Below are 19,026 nucleotides of genomic sequence, written 5' to 3'. Positions count from 1 at the left end.
TAAACATCGTAAACAAATTTCATATAAAAGTGAAGGTCTGTCTTTACTCAAGTAGTTAACAAAACCCATACAAGACAGGTTACCAAGAAATGCTGATGTAAGACACAATTACCACCAAAAATTCTTAAACCTCAATCTAAAAATATAAACTCTTTACCAAACTTTAGAGCAGCATTAGTTAAACTGCAGGTCGCAACTCTCTAACAGGCTGTGAAAACAAATTCAGAATAAAGGAAATGAACTCATTTCAAGCATTCAGTACTAATCTACATAATTAACATTTCAGTTCTGTGTATGCGGTGTGTATATTAGGTTGTGCCATGAAGCTTACTTCTTACTGTTGTTCAAGAAACACATTGCTTTAGAGGGTGGGGTAACAATACATAAAGTGTTTTAACAGCCAAAAAACCCTGAGGTTTAATTGCTTATACTTGAGTAAATGGGTATCAAGATGAACAACCAAGGTACAATGACCAACCAATGATATAGATATGTATCAGTCAATAAAAACAGAAAAATTATTAGCACAGAATAGCAAAAAATATAGAGTTAAAAACAATTTCCTATATGATCAGAAATCAGAAGAATATTTAATCTTTGATTTTAAAAGTAAAGTAAAAGGTATGATTTACATACATCTCAAAACTTCAAGAATTAGGTCAGGGTCTGTGGTCAGTTTTTTAATTTCTTCCATGTTAGCAACTGTCCAAATTGGGATGAACTGATCACTGTCCATTTGAGATATCAGGTAAAGATCCTTTGACAAATTTTCTCTGAAAGGAATAAGAGAAGTACAGTCTTATAAAACAAACAAACTTTAAAAAGCACCTAAAGAAAAGAGACACCTTATTTACTTTTATCATTATATCTAGGAAAACATTATGCTATCAGAAATAACAAGGTAAACTATGAAAATACATAATATGCAACAGATACATTTTAACAACTTCTGGCAAGTTTCTGGATCCCTAAATACAATAGTTTTGGGCCCAATAGTTTTGAACAAGTGAGTTTATCAAATTATACTGATATGGAAAAAGGTGTATCACAAAATATTACATACAGTTTTGTTCCATCATACTTTATCATAGAACATGTATATGGAGAATATAGTGTAAACCATGAGTTGGATCATGAGGGATTTTAAATTTTTTAATGTTTTTCATTTTTAATAGGTAATTTTACTTTTAAATTTAAATAATAAAGCTAAAATAACAAATTTAAATCATTTTAAATTAAGACAAAAGATTCTGTCTCACACATTTTTAAAAAAGGAAGACACTCTATCTTACACATAAAATCCTGTTTAACAACAAACTGAAGGAGAATCAAATTAATGTCTTATAATTTACATCAAACCTTTGAAACAGTATGGTTATAGATAGCTAGAAATCTTTGCTTAAAAATCGTCTTAATGACCACCCTATTTAAAACTAAAACTATCCAAGCAGTCCTGTTTCAACTCCTCCCTTGCTTACTCAGCTCTACTTTTATCCAACGCACTTATCATCCAACACACTTCTAAGCTGCTTATTACATTTGTTTTGTCTCCCCAGTCAGAATACAGGTTCCACAAAGTACCTTTGTCATTCAATATGGGTTACAAAGCCTTGTGCTATGCTTAATTGCTCAGTGGTGTCTTTGTGCCCCCATGAACTGGAGCCTGCCAGGCTCCTCTGTCTACGGGGATTCTCCAGGGCAGAATACTGGAGTGAGTAGCCTTTCCCTTCTCCAGGGGATCTTCCCAATCCAGGGATCGAACCCAGGTCTTTCACATTGCAGGCAAATTCTTTACCATCAGGGCCACCAGGGAAGCCCAAGAATACTGGAGTGGGTAGCCTATCCCTTCTCCAGGGGATCTTCCTGACCCACAAATTGAACTGGGGTCTCCTGCATTGCAGGCAGATTCTTTACCAGCTGAGCTAGCAAGGAAGCCCACTCTTTGCAATTGTATGGACTGCAGCCCACCAGGCTCCTCTGTCCAGGGGGATTCTCCAGCCAAGAATACTGGAAAGGGTTGGCATACCCTCCTCCAGGGGATCTTCCCAACCCAGGGATCGAACCTGTGTCTCTTATGTCTCCCACATTGGCATTCAGGATCTTTCATCACTAGCGACACCTGGGAAGACTTAGTGCCTGGCAAAGAGTAGGGTCAAGGCCTTTACATTCCAATTATACTAAAATTGGACTTCCCTGGTGGTACAGTGGATAAGAATCTGCTTGCCCATGCAGGGGGACATGGGTTTGAACCCTGGTTTGCAAAGATACCACATGCTGTGGAGCAACTAAGCCCATGCAACCACAACTACTAAGCCTGAGTGCTGTCACTACTAAAGCCTGTGCTCCCAGAGCCTGTGCTTCGCAACAAGAGAAGCCACCACAATGGCAAAGCCATGCACTGCAACGAAGAGTAGCCCCCACCTGCCACAACTAGAGAAAGTCCATGTGCAGCAACAAAGACACACACAAACCAAAATAATCAAATAAACATTAAAATTTTTATTAATAAATATATAAATAAAATCATTTTAATTTATTTACTATTTAATAAAATTAATAAATTAAAAAATTATACTAAAATAGAGTATTAATTACTTTAAGGTTATTACTGTCAACAAATAGTGGTTATTTGTCTTGGGGGGAAAAAGAATACAGAGGATAACAGTGACAAATTCACTTCAGCACAAAAGAAAGGACATTAGAACATACTGTCTTATTCCTTAAGAACCTGAAAACAAGACTACTGTAAACATGAATACAACTAAAAGACTGTAGTATAAATCGACTGAGACTTTCAGCAGGTCTATTCTTAAAAAACAGAATGGCATACCCTTAAAGAAACCGTACCTTGTCAGAAGTTAAGTCAAATTAATAGATATATATAACATCTAGGATTACGACTAATATCTAACATTGTTCAGTCACTCAGTGTCTGACTCTTTGCGACCCCATGAACTGCAGCACTCCAGGCTTCCCTGTCCTTCACTATCTCCCGGAATTTGCTCAAACTCATGGCCACTAAGTCAGTGATGCCATCCAACCATCTCATCCTCTGTCACCCCCTTCTCCTCTTGCCCTCAATCTTTCCCAGCATCAGCGTCTTTTCCAATGAGTCGGCTCTTCAGATCAGGTGGCCAAAGTATTGGAGCTTTAGCACCAGTCCTTCCAATCAATGTTCAGTGTTGATTTCCTTTAGGATAGACTGGTTTGATCTCCTTGCTGTCCAAGGGATTCTCAAGAGTCTTCTTCAGCACCAGTTTGAAAGCATCAATTCTTCGCTGCTCAGCCTTCTTTATGGTCCCACTCTCACATACGTACATGACTACTGGAAAACCCATAGCTTTTTAGGACCACTGTCAGCAAAGTGATACCTCTGCTTTTTTTTTTTTAATTTTTTATTAGTTGGAGGCTAATTACTTCACAACATTGCAGTGGGTTTTGTCATACATTGACATGAATCAGCCATTGAGTTACATGTATTCCCCATCCCGATCCCCCCTCCCACCTCCCTCTCCACCCGATTCCTCTGGGTCTTCCCAGTGCACCAGGCCCGAGCACTTGTCTCATGCATCCCACCTGGGCTGGGGATCTGTTTCACCATAGATAGTATACATGCTGTTCTTTTGAAATATCCCACCCTCACATTCTCCCACAGAGTTCAAAAGTCTGTTCTGTATTTCTGTGTCTCTTTTTCTGTTTTGCATATAGGGTTATCGTTACCATCTTTCTAAATTCCATATATATGTGTTAGTATGCTGTAATGTTCTTTATCTTTCTGGCTTACTTCACTCTGTATAAGGGGCTCCAGTTTCATCCATCTCATTAGGACTGGTTCAAATGAATTCTTTTTAACGGCTGAGTAATATTCCCATGGTGTATATGTACCACAGCTTCCTTATCCATTCATCTGCTGATGGGCATCTAGGTTGCTTCCATGTCCTGGCTATTATAAACAGTGCTGCGATGAACATTGGGGTGCATGTGTCTCTTTCAGATCTGGTTTCCTCAGTGTGTATGCCCAGAAGTGGGATTGCTGGGTCATATGGCAGTTCTATTTCCAGTTTTTTTAAATCTCCACACTGTTTTCCCAGCGCGCTGTACTAGTTTGCATTCCCACCAACAGTGTAAGAGGGTTCCCTTTTCTCCACACCCTCTCCAGCATTTATTGCTTGTAGACTTTTGGATAGCAGCCATCCTGACTGGCGTGTAATGGTACCTCATTGTGGTTTTGATTTGCATTTCTCTAATAATGAGTGATGTTGAGCATCTTTTCATGTGTTTGTTAGCCATCTGTATGTCTTCTTTGGAGAAATGTCTGTTTAGTTCTTTGGCCCATTTTTTGATTGGGTCATTTGTTTTTCTGGAATTGAGCTGCAGGAGTTGCTTGTATATTTTTGAGATTAATCCTTTGTCTGTTTCTTCATTTGCTATTATTTTCTCCCAATCTGAGGGCTGTCTTTTCACCTTACTTATAGTTTCCTTTGTAGTGCAAAAGCTTTTAAGTTTCATTAGGTCCCATTTGTTTATTTTTGCTTTTATTTCCAATATTCTGGGAGGTGGGTCATAGAGGATCTTGCTGTGATTTATGTCGGAGAGTGTTTTGCCTATGTTCTCCTCTAGGAGTTTTATAGTTTCTGGTCTTACATTTAGATCTTTAATCCATTTTGAGTTTATTTTTGTGTATGGTGTTAGAAAGTGTTCTAGTTTCATTCTTTTACAAGTGGTTGACCAGTTTTCCCAGCACCACTTGTTAAAGAGGTTGTCTTTTTTCCATTGTATATCCTTGCCTCCTTTTGTCAAAGATAAGGTGTCCATAGGTTCGTGGATTTATCTCTGGGCTTTCTATTCTGTTCCATTGATCTATATTTCTGTCTTTGTGCCAGTACCATACTGTCTTGATGACTGTGGCTTTGTAGTAGAGTCTGAAGTCAGGCAGGTTGATTCCTCCAGTTCCATTCTTCTTTCTCAAGATTACTTTGGCTATTCGAGGTTTTTTGTATTTCCATACAAATTGTGAAATTATTTGTTCTAGTTCTGTGAAAAATACCATTGGTAGCTTGATAGGGATTGCATTGAATCTATAGATTGCTTTGGGTAGAATAGCCATTTTGACAATATTGATTCTTCCAATCCATGAACACGGTATGTTTCTCCATCTGTTTGTGTCCTCTTTGATTTCTTTCATCAGTGTTTTATAGTTTTCTATGTATAGGTCTTTTGTTTCTTTAGGTAGATATACTCCTAAGTATTTTATTCTTTTTGTTGCAATGGTGAATGGTATTGTTTCCTTAATTTCTCTTTCTGTTTTTTCATTGTTAGTATATAGGAATGCAAGGGATTTCTGTGTGTTAATTTTATATCCTGCAACTTTACTATATTCATTGATTAGCTCTAGTAATTTTCTGGTAGAATCTTTAGGGTTTTCTATGTAGAGGATCATGTCATCTGCAAACAGTGAGAGTTTCACTTCTTCTTTTCCTATCTGGATTCCTTTTACTTCTTTTTCTGCTCTGATTGCTGTGGCCAAAACTTCCAACACTATGTTGAATAGTAGTGGTGAGAGTGGGCACCCTTGTCTTGTTCCTGATTTCAGGGGAAATGCTTTCAATTTTTCACCATTGAGGGTGATGCTTGCTGTGGGTTTGTCATATATAGCTTTTATTATGTTGAGGTATGTTCCTTCTATTCCTGCTTTCTGGAGAGTTTTAATCATAAATGAGTGTTGAATTTTGTCAAAGGCTTTCTCTGCATCTATTGAGATAATCATATGGTTTTTATCTTTCAATTTGTTAATGTGGTGTATTACATTGATTGATTTGCAGATATTAAAGAGTCCTTGCATTCCTGGGATAAAGCCCACTTGGTCGTGGTGTATGATACCTCTGCTTTTTAATACACTATCTGGATTTGTCACAGCTTTTCTTCCAAGGAGCGAGGATCTTCTAATTTTGTGGCTACAGTCACCGTCTGCATTGATTTTGGAGCCCAAGAAGATGAAATCTGACACTGTTTCCACTTTCCCCCCCATCTATTTGCCATGAAGAGATAGGACCTAATACCTAATATGCTCATGACTAAATCTAATACGTCTCAGTGGCAAGTTTGCTGAGCTACAAATCTCAAATGCCCAGCCAGTTTGAACTGTTTCGTAGTTCTCAGTAGCATGTGGCAGATCATGATAAGCTACAGCTCATGCTGCAACAACTATAAAAGCTTGGACAGATTACCAAAAAGTCATGTTTTTGGTGATAAAGGAGAGCTATGGAAGCTACAAGGACAACATGAAATTCCAGGAAGATGATCTTTCTTTTCCGAGGGTATGTGCAGATCCTGGACCAGAAGGAAACTAGCAGATCTTTATCTCTGGCATTTGCACAGGGTTATGGTTAGGAGCCTCCAACACACACAGTTTTCCTCCATGTGACATTTATTGAGTTCAAAGGAGGAAGACAGGAGGCTGGGAGCCAGGCTGAAAAAGCAGAGCAGAATCTCTGTGGTCCTGTGGCAACCCCAGTGGAAGAAGGAACCTTGCATCAAACCTAAGACAGGTCTTCTTGATGAGACATCTGCCAGATTTTGAAGCTATACAGAGTAAGAGGCTAAAGAGCTCATCTCAAACTTCTGAACAACAGAACTAAATCTCCTTTGGTGTTTCAGGACTGAGCTAACAGAAAACTGTGTTTCCGAATCAAAAGCCTAAGAGGGTCATGCCAAAAGAACAGATAAATCAGAGGTAGATCAAGTTTATTTAAAATGGCTGCTCAGCCCTGACTCAGCTCAATTCCTGACCAGATTGAAGAAATCAATCTGCTCCTGCCAACCAAACGTTGTCTAGAGAGAGAAATTATGGCACTTGCAGCTTCTAGTTTCTTTTTATATGGTGTGGCCAGCATATGTAGTGTCCAAATTATAATCAAAATGCTTAAGACCTGAAAAAAGGCAGAAGCTATGGATAGAGAATTAAGAGGGAAAAAACTCAAGAAATATGGGCAAACAAATGATCCAGTTAGTAGGCAAAGATTTTAAAATAACTACCATAAGTATGTTACACAAAATGAATTGCCTCACAGGCACAAATGACTAGAGAAAAGCCACAGGTCTTTTATAAAACTAGGGCCTATACTAGACTACCAAGGCAAAGAATAAAAAGGAGAAGAAAAGGGAAATATTCAAGATGAAGAATCAATTAAGCTCAAGTCAATATGTATTATATATAAAGAAATAACAAGTCTAACAAAATCCAGGTTGCTAGCTTAAAAAATTGGTTTACTAGTCCTCCTCTGAAAAACAGAAGACATTACACTGCAAGCATATCCAACTTCTATCTCTTCTGGAAGGGGAAGTTCTATGTATTAAAATTTTATACTTCTAAGCTATAAATATACCTACATAATTCTGAATTCTTATCTGTAAATAAGACATCTTAAAATGGTTGCCTTTTCTAAGAAATAACTGGTAATATAAATTCTATACCCCTATAAATAAAGACAAAAAGAAAAATTTTATACTCATCTTTTCAAACAATCTTATAAGTCATCTTATTAAAAAACAACTCCATGATCAAATGTTGTAAGAGTAAACTACTACAACTATAATTAAGAGATAACTTAAGAACTCTAAAAATGAATATGATTATATGAAAAATATCCAAATGAAATTTCATTATTTTTCTACTGAGAATAGACCCTTTACATATCCAATTGGAGACTACATCTTTAAATCTAGTTAAGAAATATACTGAAGAATGATACCGATGCAAAAGTACTTGTGGTTTTACACTGTTGAACTTTGCCATTTGATATTGGAATACATTCTTAAATGTGGTTATGTTATACATCATTTTATTTTTTTTTTTGTTATACATCATTTTAATGCACATTTCTCGCTTTATATTTTCTTGCTAATGACTTATTATTTGCTGTGTATTTTATATTTATTTTAGATTATGGAAACGATGTTAGACAAAATGCAAACTGGAGAGATTTTCTTGGGTTCAAAATGGGTTGTAAAGCAGTGGAGACAACTCGCAACTTCAACAACCCATTTGGCCTAGGAATTGCCAATGAACGTACAGTGCAGCGGTGGTTCACGAAGTTTTGCAATGAAGAAGAGAGCCCTGAAGATGAGGAGGGCAATGGTCGGCCATCTGAAGTTGACAATGACTAACTGACAGCAATCATCGAAGCTGATCCTCTTACAACTACACAAGAAGTTGCCAAAGAACTCAACATCGACCATTTTACAGTTGTTCAGCACTTGAAGCAAATTGGAAAGGTGAAAAACCTCAGTAAGTGGGTGCCTCATGAGCTGACCAAAAATCAAAATAATCATCATTTTGAAGGGTCATCTTCTCTTACTATAGGCAACAATGAATCATTTCTTGATCAGACTGTGATGTGTGATGAAAAGTGGATTTTATATGACAACTGACGATCACCAGCTCAGTGGCTGGACCAAGAAGCAGCACCAAACTCGCACTAAATAAAAGTCATGACCACTGTTCCGTGGTCTGCTGCCAGTCTGACCCACTACAGCTTTCTGAACACTGGCGAAATCATTACATCTGAGAAATATGCTCAGTAAATCTGAGATGAACCAAAACTGCAAAACTCCTGCAGCCGGCACTAGTCAACAGAAAGGGCCCGATTCTTTTCCAAAACACCTGACTGCACATTGCACAACCAACCCTTAAAAAGTTGAATGAAAAAAAAAAAAAGAAAAAAAAAAGTTGAATGAAATGGGCTACAAAGTTTTGCCTCATCCACCATATTCACCTGATTCTCGCCAACCCACTACCACTTTTTCAAGCATCTAGACAACTTTTTGCAGGGAAAATGCTTCCACAACCAGCAGGAAGCAGAAAATGCTTTCCAAGAATTTGTCAAATCCTGAAGCACAAATTTTTACACTACAGGACTAAATAAACTTATTTCTCATTGGCAAAAATGTGTTGATTGTAATGGCTCCTATTTTGATTAATAAAGATCTGTTTGAGTCTTGTTATAATGATTTAAAATTCATGGTCTGAAACCATGATCAACCATGGTCAAACAATTACATTTGTATCAGTCTAATATTTCATTGGTATTTTACATATATTAATCAAACAATTCAAAAGAGGAGAATGTCAATTAAAAAATGATAGTGTACCGTGAGAAACAGAATTCTAATTGTTTCTTTAAACACTCTTTTAGTTCTTCTGTAGAAATTGCTGAGTTGCTTTCTCCTGATGGTAGAAAACGAGAGAGAGAAAGTTAACACCTAATTACCACAGGTAGTAAACTCTACATATTGTTCTTTTAAGAATAAGCCACAAAGTATGCACAAATTAAAATCACCAGAAAACTGTTTTTTTACTTTTTTAGAATTCAGATACACATGGTCTAATAAATTCTTTCAATTTATCTGTTCCTGTTTGTTTAGACAGATTTCATGTCAGTTTTAAAACTACGTATTTTATCAAGCAATTAACGAATCATCAGTAATACTAAAAGCACCTGAATATCATTTTGTAAAACACAGTCGTCAATACTTATTCCTTTAATGAAAACTCAAAGAATTAAAGTAACAGTAATCTAAATTTGAAGACAGGAACTACACAAAGTGGGGTATATGTATATGGCTCCACATTTGTATTACTGGTAGTAAACCTGATGTTAGTCACACTCCTTAAATTTCTCTCTCTCAGTAGACTTGTGGTACCCAAGGTGTATGTGTGTGGCGAGGGGAGATGGATTGGGAGTTTGGGGTTAGTAGATGCAAACCATTATATAAAGAATGGATAAACAAGGTCCCACTGTACAGCACAGGGAACTATATTCAATATTCTCTGATAAAACATAATGGAAAAGAATATAAAAAAGAACATATACGTATGTATGTATTTTGCTGTACAGCAGAAATTAGTAACATGGTAAATCAACTATACTTTAAGAAAAAAAAACCTACTTCTATCTTTTTATACTCTTTTCATTGCTTAATTTTAGAGCACTATATCTTCCTAGGAATATTTAAAGCACTCAAATGTCCAAAGGATTGGACCAATTCTCTAACAGCCCTCTATACTTTCTATTTAAACCCAGAACATGATTTTTCAGACTAAAGCCTGGAAAACCATCAGTTCTTATTAGATTCTTACAAAAAACACCACCTGCTAAAATCATATGATGTGTCCTCTTCTTTAAAAGCACTAATGATTAACTAGGCTAATTTCCTTTAAATACACAGATAATAGGATATATGTATACATACATTTTGTGCATGATTTTACCACTACTTTGTCTTATATGCAAGACTCAAAATGTCATTAGATATTAATTTCATTAAAAATAAAAAGCATTCTATTTCTATGTAGTACATGCAACCCTTCTAATACAAAATTCATCCACCAAAATGCTTAAGCTTCCAATGTCATTATAGCAAACCTTTAAAAATACAACTGGTTGCCACTTCACTTAAACCAACTCTATGTTCAAAATGTAGCCAGTGGTTACGTATTTTACAACATGAGGGAGTAAAACCTAATCAACCTTTCTTTTTATTTATTTATTTTTTCAACCTTTCATTATTATATGGAACTACCATCCCATTTCACTTGAGGAATTAACTTTCAAGCTGGCTGACCTGAAAAATCTAATGCAGGTATTTATAACAAACTAAGGACAAAGGTTTATAGACCTTGACTAATGTTCAGTTCAGTTCAGTCGCTCAGTCATGTCCGACTCTTTGCAACTCCATGGACTGCAGCACACGACACTTCCCTATCACCAACACCCGGAGCCTCCTCAAACTCATGTCCACTGAGTCGGTGATGCCATCCAACCATCTCATCCTCTGTCGTCCCCTTCTCCTCCTGCCTTCAGTCTTTCCCAGCACCAGGGTCTTTTCAAATGAGTCAGTTCTTGGCATCAGGTGGCAAAAGTATTGGAGTTTCAGCTTCAGCATCAGTCCTTCCAATCAATAGGACTGATTTCCTTCAGGATGAACTTGTTGGATCTCCTTGCTGTTCAAGGGACTCTCAAGAGTCTTCTCCAACACCACAGTTCAAAAGCATCAATTCTTTGGTGCTCAGCTTTGTTTATAATCCCAACTCTCACATACATACATGACTACTGGAAAAACCATGGCTTTGACTAGACAGATCTTTTTTGACAAAGTAATGTCTCTACTTTTTAATATGCTGTCTAGGTTGGTCATAACTTTTCTTCCAAGGAGCAAACGTCTTTTAATTTCATGGCTGCAGTCACCATCTGCAGTGATTCTGAAGCCCAAAAAGATAGTCTGTCACTGCTTCCCCATCTATTTGCCATGTAGTGACGGGACCGGATGCCATGATCTTAGTTTTCTGAATGTTCAGCTTTAAGCCAGCTTTTTCACTCTCCTCTTTCACTTTCATCAAGAGGCTCTTTAGTTCTTCTTCACTTTCTGCCATAAGGGTGGTGTCATCTGCATATCTGAGGTGATTGATATTTCTCCCAGCAATCTTGATTCCAGCTTGTGCTTCATCCAGTCCAGCATTTCTCATGATGTACTCTGCATCTAAGTTAAATAAGCAGGGTGACAATATACAGCCTTGACGTACTCCTTTCCCTATTTGGAACCAGTCTGTTGTTCCATGTCCAGTTCTAACTGTTGCTTCTTGACCTGCATACAGATTTTCAGGAGGCAGGTAAGGTGGTCTGGTATTCCCATCTCTTGATGAATTTTCTACAGTTTGCTGTGATCCACACAGGGCTTTGGCATAGTCAATAAAGCAGAAGTATATGTTTTTCTGGAACCCTCTTGCTTTTTTGATGATCCAACAGATGTTGGCAATTTGATCTCTGGTTCCTCTGCCTTTTCTAAATCCAGCTTGAACATTTGGAAGTTCACGGTTCATGTACTGTTGAAGTCTGGCTTGGAGAATTTTGAGCATTACTTTGCTAACGTGTGAGATGAGTGCAACTGTGGGATAGTTTGAGCATTCTTTGGCATTGCCTTTCTTTGGGATTGGAATAAAAACTGACCTTTTCCAGTCCTGTGGCAACTGCTGAGTTTTCCAAATTTGCTGACTAATGTTAGCAAATCAGTAAAGGAAATCAGTCTTGAATATTAATTGGAAGGACTGATGCTGAAGTTGAAGCTCTAATACTTTGTCCACTTGATGTGAAGAACTGACTCATTTGAAAAGACCCTGATGCTGGGAAAGACTGAAGGCAGGAGAAGAGGACAACAGAGGATGAGATGGTTGGACGGCATACTGACTCAATGGACATGAGTTTGAGCAGGCTCTAGGAGTTAGTGATAGACAGGGAAGCCTGGTGTGCTGCAGTTCATGGGGTCGCAAAGAGTCGGACATGACTGAGCACCTGAACTGAATGTAAGTAACTAAGCAGTGATAGAAATGCCTACTCCCTATTTCACTTATTTTCCAAAGAAACTGGAAATTAGAAAAACGAAGTTAGGTAATCAGGGTCTGTGGTCTATTTTTAGTTTCCTTTAAATTTCATCCATTTTAAATCCAAGCAACTACTAACCTATGCCAACAAATGAATGTGGAGGAAAAAAAAACCATTATCTCACAAGCTGAACTACAACAGAATTATGATTTAATACAACCCTTTTCTCAAAATTAATCCCATACACATACACAAACAACAACACATATATAATCTCAAAATTAATACCATTTAAAATGCATTTCTCCTTGACATAAGTTATGGGAAAATTGACAGAGCTTGCGCTGACAAATTCTGTCAAGTCCCACTAATAGACCAAGAAACCTGGACTCGAAAGACTGTAATTTAGGTCTCTTTTAACTATGTTGACTGTTTTTTCCTTTTATCGTTAACTTCACACTATCTTTTAATAAGATCTTTAAAAATATTTTTAAAATTACAATATTCATGTGTGACCATTTTATTGATAAAAATCACGTAATATTCTATTAATATAAACTTCTTTTGAAATAATAAAATAGACTGATCAATGCTACCATTTACTAGAACAATGATAAAGCAAAAACTGGAAGGGGGAAAAGACTAGAACACTGCATTCTCATTTTACCAATAAAATTATAAAGTTTACCAGAAACATCATATATTTGATAATTCAGATCTTCTGGCCCCAAAATCATTCCATCAGTTGATTCTTCAATGCCTGTAGTATTTCTTGGGGTTTCACAAGATGAATACATTACTTCATATTCCTTACACATATCATCTGCAAGTTCTCTATTACCTGTATTAAAGAAAACATACTGAAAGTAAATCGTAATTCTTTAAAATCCTATCTTTAGGTACTCTGGGCAACTGTCTTCTATAACAAGATTTCAAAGAATTCTATCAACTGGGAAAATGTCCATATGGTTTTAAATAAGAACTGTCTTTGACAGGACATAAGCTTGACCATTAGAAATAAGCTAAAATGATTAACAACAGGGGCTTTCCTGGTGGTCCAGTGGTTAATACTCTGCTCTCCCAATGCAGGGGGCTAAGGTTCAATCCCTGGTCAGGGAACTAGATCCCACATGCTGAAACTAAAGATCCCATATGTGGCAACAAAGACCCTGTGCAGCACCCCCCCAAAAAAAAGGATTAAAAATAGCTTAAGGACTTCCCTGGTGGTCCAGTGGTTAAGAATCTGCTTGCTAATGCAGGGAACATGGGTTCGATCCCTGGTCCAGAAAGATCCCACTCGCCTTATCTACTGAAACCTGCACACTCTAGAGCCCACAGGCAGCCAAACAAATAAATAAATTTTAAAAAATAGCCCAAACTTACACAGTACTATCTATGTATATGACAGCTTCACACACATTATTTACTTAATACTCAGAAAATTCAATGGCAAACTATTATTGCCAATGTTTTACAGATGAAGACAACAGGCATGGAAACGTTAAATCATCTGCCCAAGATCAAACAGTGAGTAAACAGCACTGTCAATGACGGTAGATCACAACTAACTTACAAATACCATATTATACATGGGTTAAATACTGAGCCCAAAGACACAGCTGCTCTCTGAAATTAGTGACAATCTACTCATACTGGATATAAATAAGAATGGTATGCAAATTACATGTTAAACATTTATAAATATATCTTATCAAATAATCAAAGGATGTACCCCAAAGTTCTGTAAACTGGTTGGTCAAATGTTTAACCAAACTGTGATGCATTCTGATGAAATATTTAGGACTTACCCTCAGGAAGAGATCCTGATGTAGCTGCTGTTTCATGCCAAGAGCTTTCAGTTCCATGAGCTACTGGCGTAGCGTCAGTATTTCCCGGAGGTATTTCTTGCCATACTTTGGCATTAGGATTTAAACCAGTTCCTTTAGATGTCACCTGCTAAATAATCATAGGATTCATTTGTAAATTTTAAAAGTTAGTGCATTAAAATTACAAATTTAGATTAAATAAACAATATTTTAAAGTTTTGAGCTCAACTTGAACTATAAACCTTTTAAGCAGATGAACTTGAAATGTTTATACGTAAAATTTAGCTACCTATACAATAAAAACATCTCCATAAAATACTATTAATATAGACATACTGCTTTACCCCAACCTACTTGCAAATATTATAGTTAAAACTATGCACATTATCTTGGCCATTTGCATTATCAAGAGCAATTTTTCAGAGTAAATTTTTATTGCCATCTAACTTGTGACAGAGACCTTCAAGTCTGAATGATTCTATAAGTGGAAACTTTTTTCCAAGTCAAACCCAGCATTTTGCCTTACATTAGAATGCACTATTCCATCTGTCCTTAAAGTGTATATTCTTAATGTCTAAAACAATTATTTAACATATTACCATCTAAAGTGATCATTTGCATACATCACCTAATCTCTATCACACACACAGAGCAGAAAATGGGCGAGGGATGACACAGAAGAGTATTCAAGAGGTAGAAGGAAAGGAAGCAGAACACACATATATATTTCTCTCATCACATTCAATCAAACAACAGGGTTGATCCTTTTCAAGTACACTAATGATCCTCTCCATAGAGTTCACTCCTTTTCCATAAAATTACTTCTGTCTTCTCAACTGTAGGCCCCTCTCCTGGATGACAAGTACCAGAAGGTACAGCAAGGAAGCTTTATGACCTGCAGATACCAGGGATTTGATTTTCATTAAAGAATAATTGGCACACACTGAGCCATTTATCAGGACATTGTCATAAATTCTGTCTACTTAAGAGTTCTTACAACTGACCTTGACTCATGGAGTTTAGGGAGAGGCAGGAAAAAGCCTTTAAGTATCACCAACACCAAAATACAGCCAAACAAAGCAGAACTCTGGATAGGAAGAATTGAAGAGCCTCAGAGAGAGCTGCTGAGAAGACTCAGCTTCTGACAGGCCTAACTGCACTTCCTGTAATTATGTACCATGAAATTCCCCTGTACCCTTGAACCTAATAAACTGATTTTTCACTTTGAGTGAGTTTCCATACTTTGCAACTAACATGGCTAACATAACTTGAATGTATGAACCAATGAAACATTGTTTAATTATACTCCACAGCTTGCATGGATCTTTGGATTCCTTTCACATAATCAACTGAAATCCAATCTGGAAAAAAGGAGAATACCCAGACAAAATGCCCTTTTTCATGTCAAGGTTCATTTGTATCTTGGGAACAGGGCTGGGCCTTGAAATGGTGGTGTTAGTGGACATTATTTTACTACTGACACTGTTTAGAACTGTATATAAACATCTGGCTTTTAGTCAACTTTATTATTTTAAAATTCTCTACAGACAATACACCCCCTTCCTGCATTCACCAGGGCAGTGGCCTCTCACCACTTGGCCTTTGGAGCAGAGGGGACTGAATGTGATTTGGGAATTTTAAGTATAGCTTAATTTCTGACTGATGGCAGAAAAGAACTGTGACGAGTTTGTGACAGCTACCCTTCCTGCCATGGGAATAACATTTAATTTTGTGTTAAGCATTTTGACAGAAGAAAATTTATTTATTAATACATACTAACCCTCTCTCCTTTTACTCAATTCTGAAAATACCAATTATGTCCCTACCCTCCAAAATGGCAAATAATAAAGACTATGGTTCTCAGAAAAATCAAACTCCTAAATCTTGATAAATACAATAAAAGAGTAAAAAATTCATTTCATGAGTAAAACCTGTACATGAAAAACATAGAGAAGCCATGTATCTACTAGAAATACCCTTAACTAATAGAAGGGCTGTGGCTTTAGTAAAGCAAAATAGGTAACAACTATAGATAACTACATGCAAAAGTTGAGGCTCTATAATCACATATTCAAAACCCAGCTTTAACATTAACAATTGTTAAAGGTATGTGGGGATTATTAAAGGATAATATTAAAGGATAATTATTAAAGGATAGTTGTTAAAGGATTGTGGGGATATTTCTTAACTCAATTTTCTCAACTATAAATTGAGGTAAGAATTCCTTATTTTAGAGACTTCCCTGGTGGTCCAATGGTTAAGAATCCACCATGCAATGCAGTGAACGGGGGTTCAATCCCTGATGGGGGAACTGGGATCCCACATGTCTTGGGGCAACTAAGCCTCGGGCCACAACTTGAGAGCCCACAAGCCACAACTAGAGAGTCTGAGTGCTGCAGTGAAAGATCTTGCATGACGCAGCTAAGACCCAATGCAGCCAAACAAACAAAGAGGTCCAAGGGGACTGCTTAAAAAAAAAAAAAAAATTCCTTATTTTAAAAAGTAAATATTAACAATGAAAAGCAATTGACACGTATAAATACTCCATATTCTTTTTTACAAAACATGTTGATTTTGAATAAAAGTTATTTGGCTGTCTCACCCTCAAAAGAATACTATGCAAACACTAATGCATTAATCAAAATAACTGTGAGGTATGGTCAAAGTTAACTATTTACATAAATGTAAACTATTACATTTACATAAATGTAAACTATTATGTCATAGAAAATTAGCTTTAAAGCAGCAAATACAAATCACAAGGAGAATGGTTGGCTACAGAATAACGCAAAACTGCAACAACAACAACAACCTGAAAATAAAGACTAGGAAAATAAAAGTAAAAAAACCTCACAAATGCACACAAATAGGAAAATAAGTACCATTTTATGCTTATTAGATTAGCACTTAAAAATAATTCTTACCTTGGCATAAAATTTTCAAACTCATTATTTTACTGAAGACTATAAAACGGTGCAACTTAGCTTCCCACATTCTAGTATTATTTATAAGAATAATAATTTATAAGAGCCAAGAAATGGAAATAACTCAAAGTCAAACAAAGGAGCAAAACAGGAAATTAAAACACACTCACTAGATGAGTTACACAACCACTGAAAGTTATAAAGAGGGAATCCCCTGGCAGTCTAATGGTCAGGACTTGGCATGTTTCGTTCACTGCCAGGGCCCAGGTTCAATCCTTGGTCAGGGAACTGACATCCCCCAAGCCATGTGGAGTGGTCAACCCACCCCCACCCAGAGCTTCCCTGGTGGTTCAGTGGTAAAGAATCTGCCTGCCAATGACGAAGACACAGGTCTGACCCCTGATCTGGGAAGATCCCACGCTGAGGAGCAACTAAGCCCGAGCGCCATGACTACTGAGCCTGTGCTCTCGAGCACGGGAGCTGCAACGACTGAGTCCACAAGCCCTGAAGCCAGTGCTCTGCAACAAGACAAGCACTGCAATGCAAAGCCGGGGCACTGCAACTAGAGACTAGCTCCCTCTTACCACAACTAAAGTCTGTGCGGCAATGAAAACTCAAGAACAGCCAAAAATAAATAAAATAAGTAATAAATAAATAACAAAGAAACACCTCAACAAAGCTGTAAAGATATACTACCACATTTATTAAATCTAAAGGGGGGTATTAATACATCACAAAAAAATTGCTATCAATTAAACCATGCCACGCCAAATATTGTACTGATGAATTATGAAAAATATAAAAATGGAAAGTGATTTCACACAATGGAATAGAAAAAACATCACCACAATAACAAAAGCAAACATGTTAAGCAATTCTCTGGGCTTGGAGCTATACCAAACACATCTATGAACTCACTGACTTCTTAAGACAATCCGTAAGTACTAATATTTCCCTCTTACATGTTATCCTATTATATGAGAAATAACATATCCAACTAAAGAGATACAGAGATTAAGTATGGAGTCTGTATTAACCTACAATGATCACAACTCACAGATTATTACAATTGTAAAAAATCACATAAACATGTGAACATGGGCTAGGAGGAAACATGATCTGCTACAATAACTAGATCAGGGCTATTTTTCCTCTACAAAGCATTTCATTAATATATCATTCATGGGATTTCTCTGGTGGTTAAGGCTCTGTGCTCCTAGTGAAGGGGTCTGAGTTCAGTCCCTGGTTGGGGAGCTAGATTCTACATGCCACAACTAAAGACCCCACATGCTGCAATGAGAATCAAAGATCCCAAGTGCCTCAACTAAGACCTGGAGCAAATAAATAATAATTTTTTTTTTTTAAATCAAAGCATTCATTAAAATGCTGCCTTGTTGATGTTTGACAGCAAACAACAAAATTCTGTAAAGCAATTATCCTTCAATTAATTAAAAAGTAATTTTAAAAAATGTTGCCTTAAGTCTGTCATAAAAAAACATGAAACTTAAAAAGGTTTATTACATCCATTAAGGATTTTTCAAATCAGAGCATAAATGTCAGTGGGGGATTCCCTGCTAGTACATGATCATCGAAGATAATTGTGTGCCCTTTGTGCCTGCATATATGTAATATATATTCAACGTTTATTTAAATTTCTATAAATTTTGACCAATTATCTTTGATCATCATTCTTTTTTTGCATTTCAGATGTTTCTTCTGCATCATTTTCCTTCTTTCCCAAGAACATCATTCAGAACTTTTTTTTTAAGTAAACTCTCCAGTTGTGGTTTCTCAAAAAATACATTTCTATCCTCTACTTTTGCTGTATACAGAAATCTCTCTAGGCACATAATTACTCTTCAGCACATTAAAGACCAGGAATCGAACCCAGGGCCCCTG

At 36.8% G+C, this 19,026-nt stretch overlaps 2 protein-coding genes across 6 annotated transcripts in view; both read right to left on the bottom strand.

Moving 5' to 3' along the window:
* LOC122427692 (tubulin alpha-1C chain) overlaps positions 1-19,026 on the bottom strand; it is a 1,128,437-nt gene that overhangs the window by 52,555 nt on the left and 1,056,856 nt on the right. The window lies entirely within an intron of this gene.
* The window catches only part of LARP4 (La ribonucleoprotein 4), a 71,309-nt gene that overhangs the window by 36,076 nt on the left and 16,207 nt on the right, over positions 1-19,026 (bottom strand). For 4 of the 5 annotated variants that reach the window (XM_043447343.1, XM_043447345.1, XM_043447347.1 and 1 more), the window contains 4 exons: positions 14,186-14,333; positions 13,066-13,218; positions 9,151-9,226; positions 637-773 (listed from right to left, as the gene is read on the bottom strand). In XM_043447343.1, coding sequence (XP_043303278.1) covers positions 637-773; positions 9,151-9,226; positions 13,066-13,218; positions 14,186-14,333 — 514 coding nt within the window. The remainder of the gene's footprint in view (positions 1-636; positions 774-9,150; positions 9,227-13,065; positions 13,219-14,185; positions 14,334-19,026) is intronic. The other variant, XM_043447344.1, reaches the window with a different exon arrangement.

This window comes from Cervus canadensis, chromosome 25 (genome assembly GCF_019320065.1).
Source record: "Cervus canadensis isolate Bull #8, Minnesota chromosome 25, ASM1932006v1, whole genome shotgun sequence".
NCBI lineage: Eukaryota > Metazoa > Chordata > Mammalia > Artiodactyla > Cervidae > Cervus > Cervus canadensis.
Note: the sequence above shows the minus strand (reverse complement) of the source record. Positions and strands in the feature narration are given on the sequence as shown.